The sequence below is a fragment of the Sceloporus undulatus genome, chromosome 3 (assembly GCF_019175285.1).
Source record: "Sceloporus undulatus isolate JIND9_A2432 ecotype Alabama chromosome 3, SceUnd_v1.1, whole genome shotgun sequence".
Lineage (NCBI taxonomy): Eukaryota > Metazoa > Chordata > Lepidosauria > Squamata > Phrynosomatidae > Sceloporus > Sceloporus undulatus.
This window is the reverse complement of record NC_056524.1, coordinates 80,119,692-80,143,074: the sequence shown is the minus strand read 5'-3', so window position 1 is coordinate 80,143,074 and position 23,383 is coordinate 80,119,692. Positions and strand designations below refer to the sequence as shown.

At 38.8% G+C, this 23,383-nt stretch overlaps 1 protein-coding gene across 15 annotated transcripts in view; it reads right to left on the bottom strand.

The window, feature by feature from the left end:
• Positions 1-7,562: 7,562 nt before the first annotated feature.
• Positions 7,563-23,383, bottom strand: part of DMD (dystrophin) — a 1,477,396-nt gene continuing 1,461,575 nt past the window's right edge. For 11 of the 15 annotated variants that reach the window (XM_042458877.1, XM_042458883.1, XM_042458880.1 and 8 more), the window contains 2 exons: positions 22,378-22,470; positions 7,563-10,252 (listed from right to left, as the gene is read on the bottom strand). In XM_042458877.1, the coding sequence (XP_042314811.1) occupies positions 10,155-10,252; positions 22,378-22,470 (191 nt within the window). In that variant the 3' untranslated portion in view covers positions 7,563-10,154. Of the gene's footprint in view, positions 10,253-14,841; positions 14,874-22,377; positions 22,471-23,383 lie in introns of all 15 variants that reach the window. The other 4 variants (XM_042458881.1, XM_042458885.1, XM_042458882.1 and 1 more) reach the window with 1 other exon arrangement.

Sequence of the window (23,383 nt, the reverse complement as noted above, 5' to 3'; positions counted from 1 at the left end):
AAATAATAATAATAATAATAATAATAATAATAATAATAATAATAATAATAATAATAGGATTTATTTATATGCCGCCCAATCACTGGGAATCCTTAGGTTCTGCCCTGGGCTTGTCCCGGGGTAAGTATGCATGTACTACTTGTACTTGTACCACATGGAAATGGAATCTATAGGGGAAAATGTTTTTTAAAAGAATGGGGCATTTAAACCTAGGCAATGTACAGATTGTGTACTCCCTAGTTCTGCATTAAATATGTTCTGGGGTGATGACAGTGTTCATCCCAAAATTTGGGTTTGCCTATAGTTGGCTGTAATCATGCTGGTAAGTTTCTGGCTGTTGTGCTGTAACTGTGCCTTGGTGCCTGTGGAGTTGTCATTTTTTAAGGACAGTTTGCTGTGCATTATGATGACACTGTACTTACACACTGGTTTTGCCCAAAGCACACCTTTCTTTCTGTGTGTGTGAAGAACTGAAAATTGTGTACTAGGATGACATCATACCTTCTTTCAATCTTCATCTCCTTGCAGTCATCTTCTATTTTTGGAAGTAAAGTCAAAGCTGGTCAGTTCTTTATTGATTTGACTTGCAAGGTCTCCCCAGCTTTAATGCCACAGTCACATCAACACATTCTGATATCATACAGAGAATCTAATTGGGAAGAAATATGATCTGAGCTTCACTCTCTGTGTTAAATCTGAGTAAGTAATCTGTTACCCATGGAAACCAAGCACTTTGCCAGGAGGCTAAAAACACAGTAAAGAATAAAGTCAACAGAGATTCTGAGGGGAAATGCACGCAGTGCAGCCACACAGCAAATTCAGAAATAACTAACATGACCTCTTTTGTGCCACTGAAATAGCTTTGTCAGAAATGCATGTCACATGCACAGAGATGGCTCACAAATTAATAGCATTTCCTTTTGTGATAGATTTAGGCGGTATGCTGTATAATGTTTCCTCAGTTACTGACTGCAGCTAATTTGGATTTCGACTGAAACCTGAAATAGTTATCACAGGCTATCTTTCTTTACTTTATCTCTCTTAATATTATTATCATTTGCTGCTCTGTTACCCATGGCAACAGCCATTAAGATCACACTTTCTTGGAGGAAGCAACTCCTATTAACGTCTGACATTTATCCAGCTGTGTAACTTAAGATACTCTTTTATGAAGTTTGAAAATAATTCCTTAAATCTGCTTTGGAGTATGGGCATGATCTGAGGATTTATCCAGAGATGTACGATAAGATGAGATTTCTAAGTCTCATGCTGCTGGGAAGCCAACACAAGCCTGACAAAAATGCTATTTAAGAATAATTGGATGATATTTTTATTATTATTTATATAATTATACATTACCTGACTTATGTAGGCCAGTAACCGGAACTGGCATACCATTTTTATTTTTTAAGAGCAAAAATGAATTTTTGAGGCATAGCAAATTTTCTTGCTGGGAACTGTACTAAGATTGCAGTCCTAAGCAAACATATTTCAGGATATGTCCCAGTCATACTGAATTAGGTGAAATCTACTTCCTAGTGAATTTGGTTAGGGTTACATGCTAGAAATTTGACTAGTCCTATGAGTAAGAAGTACTGTCCATCTCTTTCTCACACACCACAAACAGAATCCTATTTCATGGGACTCTGTGTGAGCTCAAGAACAGTATGCGCATGATTGCTAGGGCCAATTTACTGTAAACATACAGCAAGATATTGGTTGCATATGCCTAGCAAATTGCAACTTGGGTGAACATAATTTGCATGCTGCTCCTTATTGCTTCAACATCTCTCCTCCCTTTGAATTTTTTTTAACATGTACTCATTTTGCACATGGAAGCAAATTGATCAGGATGAGGCTCGCAAGCTGCATGTATTCACATGCCTTGTTGCTCATCAAAACTTTAGAATAGTTTCCCAACCAGGTAGCCTCTGGATGTGCTTGTCTACAACTCCTTATTAGCAGGTGGTGTTAGCAAGTTGTGCAGTCCAGTAGATCAAGAGCATGCATTTTGGGAATGATGAAAGCATATGCTGAAACCAGAACTTGGATAACTTACTTTCTGGACTATTCAAAGACATGACCATGTTAGTCTGTAGAACAGTATGTAGAGAGATCTTGTAGCACCTTTGAGACTAACTGAAGGAAGTTGGAAGCATGAGCTTTTGTAGATTTCAGTCTGTTTCCTCAGATGCATTTAGTGGAGTGGAAACCAGGGGCAGACATATATATGCCATTGGTATGTGAAAATGTCAGTGCAAATTCAAATACTTGGTGTATGGAAATGAGGTAATGAACTGTGGCCCTGATGGCTGGGGGATTTTGAGAGCTTTCACTGTAATATTTATATTTCTGAGATATACAGCCTGTTGTAGCAACATACTACATCCTTTTTTACAGCTAGATTCTGACATATATCCTCTTCCAAGCCACTCTAACTGTACACTCATTGGTTCTTCTGATTTTCAGTGAAAAATTATCCATATGTTTTTATCCATTCAAATTATCCATTCCTCCCAGTCGTTATCATAATTCTTTGAGTTGTAGAATTTTGTGTCATTTGTTATGTTGTGACAGAGGCGAAGCTATTCATTTTGTATAAATTGATTACCCTCTTCCAATTTTAAAGATATTCTGGGAATCAAATATCAGACTCAGTTTTTTGCTATTTGATTTATGAATTTAGGATTATAGGAGTAAACCCCCTGTGCCTACAGATTTTTTCCCCATAGTAGTTGTGACTGAAGGTTTTCCAGTTTTGTTGCTTCATCTGACTCGTCTTTGTTTCACTTTCAAGACAAACTGATATATGTTGTCAACAAATATAGTTCTCCATATTAACTGTATGGTTACTGATACCATGTTGCTCCTTAAAATTTCCTCCCTGAAATGTCAAAAAAGGAGGAAAGAAGGCGAGTAAAAGAATTAAAATATAGGGAAAGGGAAGAAGTCAAGAATAGTGTACTTTTTAGTGATGTTCCTGCTCCAGGCATCAGATAGTCCCAGCATTATTCCAAGTGCCTGGATGGTTTGTGTAAGAGAACAGTTGCACCCATCATGTAACATTTCTAAGTCCAGAGAGCTTCCCAAAATCTTGTGAAATGTATCCCTCTTCTCATATTTTGTACAATATACTCTCTTGTATGTAATTGGTATAGCAGGACCTAATCACATTGGTTAGTATATGGGGCACTATGGTTGACTTTTAAATTCTGTAATATCTGATTCTTAGCTGCAACAAGGATTGTGATCTGGCAGTTTTGAGGATGCATACAGTAAATAGCTGGATAACAGGTTAGATCTGGCACTGTAAATTATGTTGTCTTGCAGTTAAAAATAAAACATAGAAATTGGCAGCCCTCTGATGTTTTATGAATGTTTTATTTTTTGTTTTGGCTGTATGTTTGTTTTATATCTGTGTTTCTACAAACTTTAACATTATATTATGCTTTCTGTTTTAGTATTGTGATAATTACTGCTGCTGAATGCCAGTGTTTTCCATAAGTAGAGAAGTTTTTCATCATGTCTATCTAGGTCTTGCAAAGCGTATACTTTAATTGTCAGATTGGAGGAAATGACATGGAACTAACTCTTCCATTAATCTTGCATCTAATCCTCCCCCCCAACCCTTTTCTGCTCATCAAAAGCTCTTCATCAGGTGAAATCATGTAATGGTACAGATAAATCCTTCTTAGAGTGAGCTTTTGATTATTTATTAGATATAAGGTGTATCATCAAGAAGGCAAGCTTTATATGCATGTTTATCCTGTTATACCTTATCACAGTGATAGAAACATTATTACTAAAATCTGTTAGCTTTAAACTATGCTGTTTTGTTATCAGTGTTAAAATTGTCCTTAGTAAGTGCTGACATCCTCCATCTTCAAGATCACTTGTATAATTTCAAAAAAGAAAGAAAAAGAAAAGAGAAAAAAAAAACTTATATAGTATTTTATTTGCTTTTGCAAAAATGTGGGTTTTTTTAACCGTCACAAAACATTAAATTAGATTTTAAAAAGTGTATTCTTATATAAAACCAAAATTTAGCAAGCTTAATTTTCTTATTTTTCTTCAAATAGTCTGTTTTGCCTCTCCACCTGCTTAAATGTTTCTCTGTACCTGCTGCGGATGCTGTGTCTTTCTTCTAAAGGACTTGGCTGATGAAAAGTCATTGGCAGATAGAAGTTGCAGTTTTTTGTGGGTTTTTTGGGCTATGAGGCCGTGTTCTAGAAGAGTTTATTCTGACGTTTCGCCAGAAGCTGTGGCTGGCATTTTCAGAGAATGCATCAGCTAGTACTCTGGAGTACTGTCTCTAAAGCATCTCTGCGTACCTGATGCATCTCTGAAGATACCAGCCACAGCTGCTGAATAAACTCTTCTAGAACACAAACTCATAGCCTGAAAAACCCACAAAAAATTATGGATGCCAGCCGCAAAAGCCTTTGACTTCACAGATAGAAGTTGCTTTGTTCAGTGATTAAAATAAAACTTTCAGGGACTCAGAGGGCATTGATGCTATTATCTTGGTTGCCATCAGCCTAGAGTATGACATTTGCCCTGATTCTGACATAGCTAGTACTTACATACACTTACCCCAAGCAAATATACTTCATGCCCATGCCATACGTGGGCACACTATATGATGCTTTGAGTTTATGCTGAAACCGTACAACAGTTACAGAAATGGCACATGCGCCTGTGGTGTGCATGCTGCCCTGCATTGCAAACATGCCCCCCACTGTTTGAAATGGGGCGTGAACATATGGAATATGTAGATCCCCTGCATAAGGGAAGGCCCACTCTGCTTGAATAGAATGAAGTGTAGGTGAAGGATGGCAACTGTGGTCCATCAGATGTTTCTGGCTACAAGTCACCTGTTCTTCAACATTGGCATTGCTGGCTAAGACACTTGAGTCCCAATTTTTTGGGGGGAAATGGAATGTAAATAAATATAATAGTAATAGTAACAACAATAATAATGTGGATGAGAAGGAGGCAGCAGCAGAGGCAGCAGCGATTGCCAAGGCTTGTAGATTAAAACCATCTGGATTGTCACAGTTGCCCACCTCTGTTTTAAAGGAATGGCACGTGCATTAAGACTTGCCACACTTCATCTGCACTAGTATAAAATCTAGCCTCATACTACTTTAGTAATAAAAATAAAGAAAAACTGGAAAAAGCCATGTTTACTTGGTAGACAAGAGTAGTTCAGTTATGTTCTCTATTGAATCTTTGATTATTTGCAATATCCTTGGCTCCCAGGCTCTTCCCCTTGGAGCATGTACTGCAGAGACTGAATCAATGATGTGATATGGCTGTTGTTTAGCAACACATAAAGTTATACTGATTCAGGCCATTGGGCCATCTGGCTCAGTATGCTGGCAGACTGTGACCCTCCAGTGTTTTTGGCAGAATTCTTTCCTAGCCTTTCCTGGTATTCTCTCGTTGTTTCTTGTCCAAGTACTAACCAGGCCCAAATTTGCTTAGCTTCCAAAATCAGATGAGTTAGATCTAGTGTGCTAAATGCTGCTAACTTCCACTTCCTTTTCTGATATAACCCCCCCCCCCCTTTGAGGGGTGTTTCTTAAACTTGTTGCGGGCCTGTAGTACAAGCAGCAGTGTTATAGTACATAAGTGTCTTCCTGGTATGTTGATGGCTAGCTGGAAATAGAAGCTGTAGGTCATGGATACTGGGAGTTGTAGGTTAAAAAGATCTGGAGAGCCACAGTTGTTTACCTCTGTTCTACACAAATAGAAAAAGAAAAGTTTCTCTGCATCTTCTGCATATAAGGAACAGATCATACAAAAATAAATCCATACTACTATACTCTAGGACAGGGATGAGGAACAAATGGTCTACTTAGGGTTGCCATAAGTCAGGACCTCCAAACCGGGACAAATGTAGGACAAAATTTTCAAATGTAGGGCACTTTTTTAAAATGGAGGACACACAAAAATTGAAGATTTTTAATTTTTTTCATATAAATGCATGTTTCTTAGGCATGATCAAAATGGAGGACATTTGGCATTATTCCTAGACAGATGGCAGAAATGTGCTTCCCTTTCTGGCCAAAAACCAAAAGAAGAGGAGGAAGAGTGGAAGAAGCAGAGGAGGAGAAAGAGGAGAAGAAGAAAGGAGGAAGAAGAGGAGGAGGAAGAGGAGAAAATGAGGAGGAGGAAGAAGAGGAAGTAGAGAGAAAGAAAAAGGGGAGGAATAGGGGAAGAAGAGGATGAGGAGAAGAAAAGGTGGAGAAGAAGAGGAGGAGGAAGAAGGGGAGGAGGAGGAGGAAGATGAAGAAGAAGAAGAAGAGGAGAGGAGGCAGAAGAGGAGGAGGAGGGGAAAGAAGAGGAAAGGCTCTTTCCCCTGTCAGGCTGCCTCCCTCGCCGGCAGAGGAGGCGGCAAGGCAGGGAAAAGGGGCCTCACTGAAGCGAGGCCCTTTGGCCCTGCCTGGGCACCTCCGTTGCTGGCGGAGGAGGCCAAGCAGGGAACGGGCCTCGCTGAGGCTCCTTTCCCTGCCTGGCGTCCGTTGCCGGGGGGAGGATCCCGGGGGCGGGGGCAAACCGGGGCGGGACCGTGCGGACCAGCCCCAAACTGGGAAAGTCCCGCCCCCAGGCGGGATATGGCAACCCTAGGTCTACTAGATATTGATGGACTGCATCTCATAATATCCCTCATCATTTACTATTCTTGGTAGGGCTGATGAAGTTATAGTCCAGTAATGTCTGGAGGCAAAACATTTCCAAGCCCTGCTCAAGGAGCTAACTTTTGATTGTAATATAGATAATGCAGTTACAGGCATTATTAAGAGTTATTACCAACATTTGTTCTTGATAAATTTGTAGTGCACTTTGTTGCCTTTTGATCATATCCTTCTCTAAACAATTTAAAAAAAGAGATAACAGTGAAAAATTTTCAATGTGAGATCTGTGTTCTAATCCCCAGAGGCAACAAATTGCTTTCAGTTCTTGGCAGTTAAATCTAAGCAAGCCCATCCCTGAAGTCCATTTGGAAAGAAGCTTAAATATTTCTGCTCTTGAGACTCTGGTAACACCTGTATGCAAAAGCTGAAGAATGTTGGCTTGAGAAGTGAAAATGATGAGGAGAGATGGATAAAAGAAGCATTCCAGTGATATAAATTTTAAAGGGTACTTCACAGAACAAAGTATTCATGGATTGAACCGAATTTTTACAGCCAAAGCAGCTCTTTCCATGAAATGGCTTGTACACTTGAAAACTCTGCACAGGGTTTCTGATGAGAGGTTAATGCCACAGCTTACAAAACAGTTGTTGTGAGCATGAAAAAGAACACAGGACTAAACCATACCCAACCCCTCCCTTCCCCTAAATTGCTGAGATTTTTTAAAAACAACCATTACTGCTGGCTTTTGGCTGTGGCATCTTTGGCTGCAGGGCATGAATTACATTGGGGAACAAAGTGAATTCAGGAGTGGATAAGGTGGCATTCTGCCCAACTGAACTCCAGAAACACAGTCTAGCTGGAAAAGAGAACCACAAATGAAATGCTGGACAATCAATAAAAATGCCACACTTATTTTTATAACATAATTGCGTGCTTTATTGATATACACAGTAAAGCAGTATATAATACAATAAGTAAGGCATATATTTGGTGAAATTTGATATGTTGTGAAAAAATGCAGTAAAACTGAAGTTTATAAAAATAATTAGTAAGGGTTACAGTGTTGATGTTAGAACACAACAGATTATGATATCCAAGTAATAAAACCAGTACTGAATAACAATGGTATAACATGCCAGATGATAAGTACTCAGTTACACTGATAATGGTTTACAGTTTAGTAGTTTATGGATATAAGGAACATGACATATTTCCCCCAAAATGCTTAAAAAGCAGCAATAAAGCTTTTAAACTCTTTTAAATGTTTTTGAGAGATTCACTTCAAAACTAATGTATATGAAGAAAAACATAAATGAAAACCCTGATGAAAACAATCGTGCACTCTATTAGTCTCCTAATCTTTAAAGAGAAGTTTCAACTTAAAAGCATAAATGAAAGCAAGACACCCCTATAAATCTCAGTCTGCAGTTTCCAATAGATAGGCTATGAGAAGATGCAGAATAGGTAAATAAAGGGAACAGTCCACACCAGTATGGATCGAGTGTTTGTATGGACTGGGTAGAATTGGTATTGGACATGATAGAACCTTGCTGCCCTTCACTTGGATGTGCATTCCTTTGGAGCTTAAGAAACACACACAGAGGAAAGATGGATGCATCAGGAAGGTAGACACAAATTTCACCTTCCCATTCAAAATGGAAAAGGAACAGGGTACCATATGCCAATATCCCAAAATGGTGGCACTGCGTGAACCCTATAATGGATTGTTCCTCTACTTTTAAAAACCATTTATTATGAAAAAAATTGTTTGGGGCCTCTTTGAAAGTTGTTACATAATTCATTTTGGAAAAAAATATTGTTACAAATGAGAAGACCTGTTTACACACAATGGACAAGTGGTGACGATGTAATACCTTCTGTACATAACTGTCAGGAACACCACAAAACCAAAGTGAGGTAGAAATAACATGACTACCCATGTTTAATGTTAACTAGCATTACAAATAAAACCATTTGTTTTTCTCTCAAATTTTAATTACACTTCGTACAAGAAGAGGTAACTGATTTTACTCCTGCAAAATGTTAATGTGGATTAAATGGTGAAACTCTGTTTTCAGACAATGGAATTAAAGGCTGGCGAGAAGGAAATGAAATGAAGTGGTAAAGCTTTTGTTAACAGCACCTCAACATTTCAGAGTAGTAAACCTGAGGAGCTGTTACGTGACTTCTATTTTCTGTTATCCCTCTCCTGAGTCATTGTTAATTGTGCAGTATTACTTGTAGAAGGACCTAGGGAGGAGCAAGTCGGCTGGCTATTGTCTTCAGCCACCAACCTCTCACAAAGTAGTGTGGCTACTTTCAGTTGACCATGGACTGGAAGGTAACAGAATTGCTCCACACCATTTCCTATTTAATTGAGCTGTTGTGGCTCCTTGGAACCTGCTGCAAGGCAAGTTTATTGGGACTATTTTGTTATGAAGAGATTAGGCAATTTTCAGTAACACTGCTACTATAAAACGAAAGGTTGAATAATAGTATGAGAAATCTGAGTTTAAGGATGAAAGCAGATAACAGATCACACTACCTGTAGTCAAGTCCTCCTCTCTCCTCCACATAGGTGTAGGGTTTCCCACAGAAGGTGGTGTCACAGGGCATGAATTCAAATCAAACTTCTTCTTTGAAGTGTTAAGGTGCTGGCCAGTGGCAGAGACAGGTTACCGGATGGTAAAATCCAAATGTACAATCCGGTAAGGCAATTCCTATTCTGTGTTTACTAACCACATTGTAGTTCATAGTAATGGAGGAAACAGCACAAGCATAGAATACTGGTTGTGGCGGTGTTTTGTTTTTGTTTTTAATTCTTAAAAGCTCTGAAGGTAGTATTTGTCATGTAATGTGCTCTTTCATATTATTGCCAACTAGCTGGATAACTTCAATACAACTTGATTTTACTTGAAATGAGGTGGAATAATACCTCAACTGGAAGTTTAGGACAGTACTATATTTTTAAACCAGTGCTAGTCAGTCACAAATAGTGAGAAGTGTATGTTGATTATTTTGGTGTTGCTGAAATTCTCTCTTTCATTTGTAAGGAAAAGAACACAGAACATGAATATCTGTCTCAAACAATTACAGAGCTGAAGTGATACTAAACAAATGCATTGCCTCTTTTTTGTTTGTTTTTCTAGGGATTTATATAAACTTTTTTATAAAGCACACTTTGTTTACAATCTTTCTTTATAACGCTTATAAATTTTTTTTAGACAACCCAAAATGCGTTCCATATAAAGAAATGGCAAGTTATTTAGCTATCAAGATTTTACATGTAGTTTTCTTATAATTTTTTTTGTACAATTGCATAGATGTGTAAAACCTGCCATTGTTAACAAAACAATAACAGACTTAAGAAACTACTGAAATCTACAGTATTGTACCACTACCCTTCACAAAAATAGAGATTTGTTTTCATGTAAACTCTTACAGTCTAATCCTTTGTCATATGAATATTATAAAAACCATGCGGGTACGCCTGAAGTTGTAAAACACATCTTGCTATTCTAACACCTTGTTGTCAGTCATCACCGTCACTAAGGTTTCCATTGCTCGGCCCAAGTCATCTGCCATATGAAAAAGGCTGCCTACATTGTGGCCTGTAAAAGAAAAGAAAAAGACATTTTACAGATGAAGGTGTACTTTACAAGTTTTGAAGACTGCCATGTGTACTACACAAATAAATAAACACAGATCAGTGAGTTATAGCTCAATGTAAAACAATGCATGCTCCCATGCAGGGGGATTATAAAATAAATTTGTTCTTTGACAGTCCACCGTCACTAGCAAAGGTGAACAAAACCTGAAGAGAATGTTTTCAGCTGTCACTATATTGAGCTTTCAAAATGAAAGACTTAGAAAATCAATTTCAAAGGCACATGCATGAAGATTTTACTACACAACTGTTTGCAAATAAATTTAAGTGAATAATACATAACCTGATCAATCATAACCCAAACAGCCTGACTGGGGAAATTGCCAAAGTGCTAATTGACATTAATGAGAGTAAAGTCTTGGATGAAACGGCCACCAAACTGCCGAGTTAAATCAACTTATATAAATTCATTCAATTTTTAAAAATTACTAATTAAAGGAAACATGATTCTCAAAAGGGGGAAGCTAGAAGTGTGATTTATTTACTAGGAAATCACATTTAATGAAATATTTTCAGATAGATGAGTTTACCCATCAATGATATAGTTGGATCTTGATATAGATATACAATCTTTATACAGTATTTGGAGAGATCTTGTAGCACCTTTCAGACTAAATGAAAAAAAGACGTTGGTAGCATGAGCTTTCATATACTCATACTGCCAACATCTTTATTTCAGTTAGTCTCAAAGGTGCTAGAAGATATCTCTATGTACTGATTCTACAGACTAAGGGGCTGTTCAGACCGGCCATTAAGGCTGGCCTGGGAGTGGAGTCAGGGCATTGTGTCAGAATTTCAGAATGGTTCAGAAACTTCAGTTTGTTCATATTAGGGTAGTTAGACAGCTCAAGAACACTGGGTGATATAATTTTCCCATATTGTGGTTACCAGTGCATTTCCAAGCCCAATTATAAGTGTTGTCTTAATCTTGAAGGCCCCAAATTGCTTGGCAGAAGGTTACCTGAAAGACTTTGTCCACCATATCTATCTAGACTGTAAAATCTTCATCAGAGGCCCTTTTCCAGGAACTGCAGCAGCCAAACGGTGCGGTTCCCGGATGCTGCCGAGAAGGAGCGCAAAAATCGTGCTCCTTCCTGGGCCCCGGAAGAGACGCCGCGAGGCGCTAGTCGTGCACTCGCATCGTCACTTCTGGGGCGCGACGTGCGGATGCAGAGCGTCCACTACATCAAGATGGCGACGGCTGTGTGGAATGGCCGCCGCCATTTGTTACAGACACAGTCCGTGGTAGGGTTAGGGGCGTCTGGAAGAGACGCCCCTTTCTAACCTTAGCATGGACTGAGTCCACCCTAGGGTGCCCGTGTGTAACGGGCCTCAGCTGGCTATTTTGAGCTGGCCAAAATCACCTCAAAATTCACTTTATAAGAACACATCCCCTCAATATGGTCATTTCTGTGTTGCTGGGAAATTGTGTGTGGGTGTGTGGGGGGTGGTGGCCTCCAGTTATTTTCCTGCAAGATCATTATCTTCAGAACCTTGTCACAGTACTGTACATTCAACTACAACAGAAGAGCTCTCTTGGGAAGGGGGCTGCACTTCTTACAAGGTAAATTGGGGGGTGGGCTAGGATTAGGAGATGTAGCTACATGATATACTTATGCTTTTCACTGAAGGATCTCTGCCAAAGCATTTCATTCTCTCACTTTTCTATAATCCATGCAGGGGATTCAGGGGTTTGTTTTATTTGATTATTTTGTATTGTATTAACCTCTGTTGTTACCCGTCTCGATCCTCAAAAGGGAACAGGCAGGATATAAATAAATACATTATTATTATTATTATTATTATTATTATTATTATTATTATTATTATCGTAATTAGTAGCTTAAAAATAACTTGTTTTTTTTTAAAAAAACAACTTATTGTGCATGTCTGAATGTTGTAGAACAAGCAAAGTAGTTATTTGCATGGTTTTGTCAATATAGTGTACATTAAAAAAACATATACACACATATATAAAATAAACTCTAGGGTCTGCAATGGCAGAATCTAGTGAAAGTAGACATTTGGATGCTGGCCTATCTCTCTGTGCAAAGAATTCTCTCTGTGAAGTAAGTCCTTTGTAATTACTGAAAAGCAAGTATTAATTCCATCTTTAACTTTAAAAAATTCCTGTATCTTTTAATAACACAAACTGCACTAATAATAATGTAAAAATAATGTAATTCACATTATTGGAGTTATGTTGAGGTGCACAAAACCTAGATATATTATTATTGACCCCATACTGATTCTATGCATTGATCAGTGACCAACTCCTACATTCCATTTTCCCCCTAATTTTGTTGCAATACCAAATATTTTGCATTATAAAAAAATCAAAACTATACAGAAATAAATTGCAATTAATGCACATATTAAAGAATATATCTCCAGTTACATAAGTGACTTCCAAATGGTAGATATTTGATCATCATCTTTAAATGTTATCAGACTAAAATCCAAAACACATGAGCTCTTTTTAAACTCTAGGAAATTTCAAAACAGATGAGCTATGGGTGATTTTATGAAACATTTTACTTTTAGTTCTAAAAATCCAAAGTGCCTCATAACATTACAATATTCTAAGACATGAAAAACAATAAACTCAAGCAATGAAACAATAAAAAGTTGTAAAAAAAAGAATTATAAAATATTTCATCAAAATAAACAAAAATGTTCCTCTTAAATACTTGATGACTGGAGAGCAAATGTTACATATTTCACTTGGAATTCAAACTTCTTTATATCATTGAACTAAATTAACTTTCCTATATCTTCGCACCACCATATAATCTGTGCTAGAGTAGCTGCACACTAGTTAGGAAAAAAAAAAGTTAAGCTTCAGGTACAAAAGACAGAAAATAACAACACTGAGGCCCGTTCCGCACGGGCCTTTGTGCCGCCCCCGTCACGTGCTAGGGGTTGGCCGAGGACCTAGCATCCATACCGGCCTCACCCCTAGCACGTGATGGGGGCGTAAAAATGGCGGCGCCCTATACACACGGGCATGGCCATTTTTGTGTGCCGGGTGCTTAGAGTCCGCACATCTCCCTTGCCTTGCGACGTCACGAGTGCACCATTTGCGCACTCGTGTGTCGCAAGCGCGGCGTGAAAAGAAACCGCTTTTTGCGGCTTCTTTTTCCGCCACTGGGAAGCCTCCCTGGGAAGGCTGCAGCTTCCTGGTGGCGGAAATGGAGGCGGCGGCAGACCGCCACTTTCAGGCAGTCTGTAATGCGCCAAAGTTTGCTTTTAGGAGTATTTTATGAAATGGTGCCCATTTCACACATTCTGTTTTTTAGTTTAAGTATTCAGTATGTTTCAATATTTTCTCAGTTGCATTGATCTAGAAACTTGAGATGCACATTTCAACATGCACTCTGTTGATACTGTGTGGTATACCAAAATGTACACTTTATTCATTTTAAGAGACTACTCATCTTTCAAACATACTGGGTGGAAGATGAAAAGGTTAACATCCAAAGCCCTTCTGCAAACACTTTTAAGATAATGTTGCACCAAAGACTTTAAATTCAGTAATAAGTAGAAAGGAGCATACCTTATAAAAAGGAATAAACCATTTAAAAAGGAAGGGCTTTTAGGAGAGTGTTGTTTTATTTGTATTGTTTTAGCTGTGTTTTATCCTTTTAAGTGCATATTTAGATATTGTTCATAGTTTAATTCTGTGGTTGACCTTTTGTGTGCTTTTAACTGTACTGGAATCATTTTAATTTGTAAGCTATCTCGAGTCCCAGTTTTTGAGAAAAAAGTAGATATAAATAAAATTAATAACCACTGTCACTGCCACCACCACCTATCATTGCTGGTTCCCAAACACACATTTTCTATAGATATATTGAAGATTTCCACAAACTGAAATCCTTATTTCACATATCTTCACAAACTTTCATAAAAGAATTATGATTTCAGCTTTGTAGCTGAAAGACTGAACATAAGAGACAGAGCTGCCCAAAGCTACAGAGCAGAGTGCACAGCTGAGCTGAATTTTTTTCACAGGTGAAAATCCAGTACTATATCCAGGACACCACAAGAGTTTTGATATAAGCTTTAAAACAGCAAAGCAGAACCTGTGACGTGTTAGTGACATTCTGGCTGGAGCAAGAGAATTTACAAGCGCAAGTAATATATTCTTTATACCTCTCAACTAGAAGAGCATCTATAGATAAATATGTAAGGCATTTGAAAGCTAAGAAGGGGGCAAGATCTGAGGTCCCAGAAAACTGGCTAAGGCCAGATTATGACTTTACACCTTATGAGTCAGAAGGAAGATTTCACCAAAATGTATTCATCTTATTTTCCCATTAGGCTTTGCAGAAAGCTGTTTGGTTTACAATGGGAAATTAAGTGCATTCTTGTATTTCTAGTGTTTTCATTTCTGCTAAAGTTGAGAGGTATTATGCATTAGAGCACACATGTGAAATGTACCTAGCAACGAACATGCTGTGCCACAAATGCCAGACAAAAAAGAAGGCAGCAAACAAGAAGCTCTTACAAGTGGGCATCAGACTCACTAACCTCTCTCACTGGCTTTCCTGGGGCATTTCTTCCTTTAGTTACAGAAATATTAGAAAAAGAGGAGGGGAGAGGGAAAAAACACAAATACACAAATACTTCAGTTTTCATTTTGGAACTCCATTCAAGATGAGACATTTGAAAAGTACTACAATACATTTAAATGCATAGAATGTTGCTTCCAGCTTCATCCCACGGAGAACAGTCATGAAAAAAATTTTGCTTTCAGCTTTTTAGTTGAAATGTAGAGAAGCACATTAATACATTTACTAAAACATTTTTCTTACAAGACAGTCATACATTCTCTGAACAGTATGCATTGATATAGGGGCTGTGCACACTGGTAGGAAAGGTCGCCCTGGGGCGGAGTCGGAGTGTGCCATCCATGACATACGCTCCGGCTCCACCTCCAGGGCAATGTGATGTCATGTGCTGCACCACACAGTGCACAGCATCATGGCGCTCCTCTGGAGCAGCATCTGCATGATGCAGTGCTGAAGGAGCGCTGTAAATCCATGGTGCCGTGGCTATCATGCCCTTTGTAGGGTGCAAAAGGGAGCTGCTTTTTGCGACTCCTTTTTGTGCCCTGCAAAGGCCAAACTGGGGCCACAGCTTGCGGTTGCCACGGCCTCGATCTAGCTGCAAAAGAGGCCATAGTAGCCAATCTGTATGTAAAATGTTGACTTGTCCCTCACACTGAAGGTCTCCCACAACAAAACCATACTTAAGTTTCACTTAACTTCAATTCATTTTGGGTGGACTTAAGTTACTCATTACTAACTTGGCTGCTAACAGAAGAGAAAATGGCAATCTTGGCTGGGACTGCTGCAGAATGTAGAGGCTTTAGAGCCCTGTGATTGCAACTCAGTGAACAGGACAGTGAGACTTAAACCTTGTGTGCTTCCTTGTGTGCTGAAATATGGGAAGGTAGAGAGAATTGGTATGAACTCAAGTAATCACCATATATAACCAATACCAGAAACTGTGGAAGAGATTTGTAACACTGATGCAGCTGGAAAGTTCCTAATTAATCAGTGTTCCAATATACTTGGGAAACGGACTATTGTACTTTATCTGATTTATCTATTAATTCCTTCCTTATAGTGACTGACACAAGAGTTACTGGTAATTTTCTAAGCAGGAAGGCTGTATATTGTTTTTCCACCCCATGTTGACAGATCTGGCATTGCACCTTATTGTGGTTCCTTTCAGATAATCCTTGTAGGTAGCAATAGAAAATTTAAAGTGTGTAAAGAATTCCAAATTATCTCATTTTTCTCATGCATTTGTTAATCTATATGTGGCCAACTAGCACCATGATTTAGTATAATGTATGTATAGGAGGTTGGATTGAAGACTTTCCTTATTTGGATAGAAGGGCTATAATCAGAGAAGGTATATCCAACTGATTTTTAGGATTTTCTTCTTTCTCTGCACCATTGCACAGCCTATTCAACAAGCTCTGCTGACCCTCTGGGAGGGCCCCCTGGGATGGGTGTTATATATACCTAAATTTGGATTCAGTGCATTGTTTCTAAATAAGTAAATAGCAGTGATATTGATTATGTAGTATTTTAATGGAACAACTACTCCACTAACCCTGGGATAGAATGGCTAAGTTAACAAATTATCAAATGAGATGTGGGCCAACCTTTGTATCACTGCTCAGACGTTAATCAAGTTCAGCTTACCCACTGGGTCCCCTGTTGGAAATACTGGTCTTCTGTCCTAGTTTGTTGTTGAGTACTTTCAAGTAATTTCTGATTTATGATAATAATAAATAAATAAAACTTTTATTTTTATAACGCTTTTCCTCCTGATCAAAGCGGTTCGCACTGTGCAAGCTAAGTGACACATGTCATGATACAAAGCAATACAATATAACAACAATTACATCAGCAATTACATCAACAATTCATACAATTCAATAAAAGTCTAAAACCATCTACAGATCAATTAAAAACTATCAGATGTGGTAGGACATCCTGATCTTAATTAGGGTGATGATCCTAAGGTGAATGGTCACATAGTTTTCTTGGGAAGATTTGTTTAGAGGAGGTTTGCCTTAGCCTTCCTCTGAGGCTGAGAGAGTGTGACTTGCCCAAAGTCACCCAGTGAGGTTTCCATAGCCATGTGGGTATTCAATCCCTGGTCTCCAGAGTCACAGTACATTGCTCTAATCAGTACACCATGCTGGCTCTGTCCTAGTCATCCCTGTCTAAAATTCTGAAAACTGCTAAGATGTTTTTCTTTCCATTTTAATATTTTAATATAAGAATGTTTAGAACTAGAGTATAAAATGTAAATTAAATTGTGTCTAAATGATATTATCCAAACATTAACAAGGACAATTTCCAACTGAATATATATACATCTTAGAAGACGTGGTAAACTGCTTTCATGTTCTATTTGTGAACAAAATACTCTGTGTCGTATTATCTTGTAGAGTTGAATGGACCACTAAAGTGGTATTTAATACTACAGTTCCAACAAATGTCAGACCTATGGCTTCAACATCTGTTTGGAGTTTGTTCAACAGCTGGGAAAAGCAGCTGTAGGCACCATGAATTTGCTTAGAGCAGCATGCCATAGGGATTGTGGATGGAAAGCATACAGCTTAAAAGAAAAGGAAAATTCCTTAAGGGCAGCCATCTTCAGATACTCAGCAGAAATTCCCACTGATAAAGAGACAAAGTGTTTTCACCAACAGTCTTTAGCTTTGCAGTTAATGCAGAGATTCTTCTATAATGTTTTAAAACTGCTAAGAAGGGCTGAAAGCTTAAAGTTAAGGTAAAGAAAAATAGTAAGAACAGCAATATTTTTCCCTCCCAAAGATCTGCTTACTCAAGTCAGAGGCATATGAAATTTGCCTTCATGATGCATTACTTGTTTTCAATGATAATGTTAAAATATGCCTGAATAAAGAATATAACTCCCGATGCCTTCTATTTGTAACTAATGTGTTTCAGTTAATCATCCATTTATCTTCCTTCTGAGGTTGTACCTATCACCATATTTTATTCAAAGGAAAACATATCACACTGCAAACTCATGTTTTGCTTACTTTCTACCTACCATACTATAGCAGGTTCTTTCATTGGACCATTTTTACTGGATGGACCATTTTTACTGGATGAAGGTTTATCCAAGTTTTAATTGAATTGTTACAGGCTATGTTTTTTGCATTTTATTTCCGTTGATCCTCTTTTTAATCACACACCCCTATGCTATAACTTTGTATCTTGTCAGTAGTTCAGGCATCTGACAAAGTGCACTCTAGTTCATGAGATCTTACAAGAACTTGTTGTGCCTCTGATGCGATGATAAAACAGTATCTTAGTAATATTTTTTTATTGTTGTTGCGTGCCTTGAAATAGTTTCCAACTTATGGAGACCCTAAGGTGAACCGATTATGGGGTTTTTTTTTTTGGCAAGATTTGTTCAGAGGAGGTTTGCCATAGCCTTTCCTTCCAGCTGAGCAAGTGGGACTTGCCTAAGGTCACCCAGTGGGTTTACATGACCAACCTGGGAACTGAACCCTGGTCTCCAGAATTGCTGACCAACAATCCAACCACTACACCACACTTAATAACATCATTATTAAGTAAAAAGCTGCTTTTTGGGTTGATATGCATAGGGCTGTCTGTGAGAAGATGTTATGAACACCACATTAGTAGATTTAAGAGCTGTACCTATCACAAGCTTGGTTCAGAGGGGACTTCCCTTTGCCTTCTCCTGAAGCTGAGAGACTGTGACTTGCTCAATGTCATCCAGTGGGTTTCCACAGCTGAGCGGGGATTCCCACTCTGATCTCAAGAGTTGTAGTCAACTCAAACCACTACACTATGTCAGCTCTTGGATCACAGAGATAACCATTCACTATGAATTAACATCCATAACCTAATTCTGAAATAATGATTACTATGATAGAGACAATATGTCATTTTTTTAACTGAAGATGCTGTATGTGCCCCATTTATATTGTGAAAAGTATTGATTAAAGAATAAGCTGGTTAGCCCACAAAGGTTAGCTCACCAGTCTGCTTCTGAATCCAGTGCAAGGTGCTAGTTTGGATTAATTCCCTGCAAATATGGTTCAAACAATAAGATTTCATGGGCTGAGTGGAATCAGCCACTCATGGGTTTTAGAAGGAGGTCAGAGGGGGAATGAATAGCACAGGAAATATTTCACTGTTTGACTGTCAGATAGATTCAGTTACAATAGAGATAGGATTGTACATAAGATTTTTAAAAAGGGTAAAATGGAAATAGACCTAGTTGAGAGTCAAAAATGCAGCAATATAAAGAATTCAGGGAAAAGTTTTTACTGTATTTCCAAGTTTTTGCCTTGAAATACATATAGAGACAGGTACATGCTAGATGCTTAATCTGTTGGTTAGTCAATAAACTTTTTCTTATTTTGTTATTCTATGCCTTCCTTTTATTTAACCGATTAAAGGAGAAATCAGTCATACCATTACCAAGTTGAACTCAACATAAATCACATCCACTTGTCCAGGGTTAAAGTCACATCATGGGATGAGTTACTGAACCCAGGGAGGAGTTTAAAGTTGTGAGGCAAGGTGAGTGACTGGAGTACAATAGTTGGTGTTTGATCAACCTGAAGAGGTGATCTGTCACACTCCTTAACACTGGGGCCAAAATCTCTGCGAAATCTCATCCTATAGTATGGATATACACAGGACAAAGGGGCTGCTGTGTGATCCACCACCCTAACAGAGTAGGTTGTTGGATATGCAAGACAAGGCTTTCTTCTGTGACCAGCACCTCAGTTGTGGAGCTCCAGTGCAAGGCTGGAAAGGGCCCAAACAGACAGGCCAAAATAAAGCTGCTTTGGGTCACTTTGGAGGTATGCTATTTAAATGATGCATGCGTCCTAAGAGGCCAAAAGCTGTGCCAAAGCTAAGGACTGGAGCACAGCTTTGGTGTGGTTTCTGGCCTCTTAAGATGTGTGTGTCATTTAAACAGCATACCTCCAAAGTGACCCGAATTTGGCCTGTCTATTTGGGCCCTATGTTTCCAAAAGTCTTTAAGACGGGGTTGTTTTTTTTTGGTCAGGACTTTAGCTTCAATATTAAAAATTCTATTACAGAATTATTGTTTCTGGTTTCTTTTTATATTGTGATGGTATTATGTATTTGCCGGGGGTCCCTGTTAGACAGCAAATGATGTATAAACATCACACATGAATACAAACAAAGTAGTACAAATTCCAGATTTATTTGCTGATTGTATTTATGTGCTACCTTTCCACAAACATCATTAAGGATTTCAGCAACCAAAATAAAACAATAATACCCAAACACAAAAGAACCAATTAATCTATTAAAACAACTACTTGCAGTTGAAAAGGCCAAATTAAAGTGATGTTTCCACTTTTTTCTAAAAAGTTAAGGGAATAGGGGCCAAATTTTTTTCTGAAAGAAGCACAGTCCATGATTTATGGACAACAAACGTGAATGCCCTTTCACATGTGTCCAGCAAACAGTTATCTGCAAACATGGGTGTCTTCAACAAGAGATTCTCTGCATCAGGGTTATCTATTATACAGTCATTATATATTATGCAATCATAACAGGACTGGGAGATACTTACATAGTGACAAGAAGTTTAATTCATATTTGTACCTGATAAGACATTTTGAGAAGCAAGGATATGATAAAGTTTCCTTCATCCCATAGGGGATCAAGTCACTGTATCTCCACTGTATACTTAATAACACCTAATTATATCCCTCCCCAGTCACTGATTCATGAACAAGTGCATTTGAATTCATTCTTAAATATAAACAGCAAAACACTAGACTACCTTTTGGTGCTGAAAATAAAATGTCAGGTAATAAAACAGATGGATTTGCTCAGAGGGAATTTTGCCTTTTCCTTCCTCTAAGGCTGGGTGAGTATGGCTTGCCCACGGTAACCAATGGGTATCCATAGCTGAGTAGGGATTTGAACCCTGATCTCTGGAGTCATAGACCAATGCTCAAACCACTACACCATACTGGCTCTTGATGTCAGATTTAAAATTACATAAACAGTGTTCAATAAAGAAAGCGCCATCTCCTAGCCCATGTTTTTTTGTGGTGCTATAATGCAGGGAGGGGCAGACCTCAACTTAAGGGATTTCCTTTTTTTAAAAAAATGCATGAAACAAAAAATTTCAGGGGCGAGATACAAACCGCCGCTTTGCGGCGCTTCCCCGCCGGCGCCATTTGCTCCGCGTGGGAGCTGCAGCAGCCAAACCGCGCGGCTCCCGTGCGGAGCAAAAAAGATGCTCCATTTCGGAGCTTCTTCTTGCGGTGCACTGATGATGTCGCGAAGCGCCGCTGGCGCATTCGCAACGTCATAGGCACCGCGACATGTCTGGACGCTATGCGTCCAGTACGTAAAGATGGCGGCGCCCATGTGGAAAGGGCACCGCCATCTTGTACGTATTGTATACGTACTAGGGTTAGGGGGGTGCGGAAGCACCACCCCTTCCTAACCCTAGTACGTATACAATACGTACTATATGGCGGTTTATATCCCGCCAGAGAAACATTAACTGGAGTGATATAATGGGGCAGACATACACTTAATTAAGGATAATGGGTACATCTGAGCATATTCTTAGCCTGCAAATTTGTTTTCATTACAAACCAGAATTAGACTTTCTTTCTTAGCCTTTCCTGCACCTGCAAAAATCAACTGTTGTTACTTGTCAAGTCCTCTCTGTTTTAGAAAAGAGATTTAGTTGTTGCTGTTGCTAAACAGCTGGAGGTCAAAAAAACCTTGCTGATCTACTACACATCATCTAGAGATCTGTCTTTTGCCCACTCCTGCCATGATGTATTAACCAGATTCAGCAATGACCTTTTCCAGAAAAATTATTAAAATACCATGTTTACCCAGCAACAAAGAAAATGTTACGAAGAGAAATGTTAAAGAGGTTCCTGTGTCTGAATTTGGTCAGCTCCAATTAAATGAACAAGTGTACCAACATTATGTTTGACTGTAATGTCTTTTGGGTTACATTCTGTTTCTAGTCCCAAGTGTACAAACTGAGATGTATATGTTTATAGCTTCTAAAACAGAAAAGAACATAGATTTAACAACTGTGATAAAATGGGGGGGGATGGGGAGTGAAGCAGGAAGATGGTCCTATCCTATGGTATGACTGCCCAAAGCTAAAAAACAAAAACAAACAAACAAAAAAAATAAAATAAAAAAAAACAAAAAAAACAAAACAAAAACAAAAACAAAAAAAAACTGTTTTGGAAGAAAAACCTCCATTGCACATTGTCCTCGTTCACTGAAATGAATGAGACCCTCCACAGGCATCGGAAATCCATATGTGCATTGGAGCATACATACATCTGATGGTATTCAATCCAAGTGCTCAGAGATGCAGACTTTAGAAAGATATCAGGTTTGTATTCATCCCTATTACACTTGCACCTTTCACCGATGCAACTGCTTTTCAACACAACACTGATGTACAAGGATGATGCATAATAAAACTACCAGAACTGAAGCTTACCTCTTGTACTTGGAAATGAATTGTTAAGCTGTTCCATGACTTCTTCTAACCCTGTGCTTGTGTCCTGGGGAGGACTGAGCAGATCATCCTCACCTGATAAATACAAAAACAGAAGCACATTGGTTTTGATAAGAGCCACAAGAAAGCAGAAACTACAGAAATAGTACCAAGTGACTGCAGTTCTGTGACCTGAGCCATTCACTTGTGACTTCCGCAAGCTTCAATTTGCAGAATGTTATCTCAATTGAACTTAATTCATCTTACTTAAAAAAGGGGGTCTGTCTGTCTGTCTCTCTCTCTCTAAAAGATTAAGACATATAGCAATATCAAGTACATTTGTTTACCACATATCAGTAAACTAGCATTTTTAAAGCAGTTTACAATGTGTAAGTCAAGTGACCCAAACTAGCTGGGTACTCATTTTATCAACCTACAAAAGGATGAAACATATGCAGATGCATACAGATTTCTTTATCCTTTTCTAAGTTAACAAGGTCGTTCTATTTGAAAAGTGGCATAGGCCTGTAGGATAAAATCTTCACTGGAAACTACCTCCTTAGGTAACCATTAGCCAGTCTCTAATTTTCCCTAACTAAGACGGGTTACAGATCACCGCTTTGCGGTGGTCTGCCGTCGCTTGCTCTGTGAGGGAGCTGTAGCAGCCACACCGCGCGGCTCCCGCGCGGAGCAAAAAAGGAGCTCCATTCTTGCGGCGCATCTATGATGTCGCGAGGTGCTGCTGGCGCATTCATGACATCATAGGCGCCGCGACACATCTGGACGCTATGCGTCCGATATGTAAACATGGCGGCCCCCATGTGGAAGGGGCGCCGCCATATTGTACGTATGGAATACGTACTAGGGTTAGGGGGGTGCGGAAGCACCGCCCCTTCCTAACCCTAATACGTATTCCATACGTATTTTTTGGCTGTCTGTAACCCGCCAAAGGCTTTCTTGGATGAAACAGATTACCTGACCCATTCCAATCTGGGTTCAGGTCTGGTTA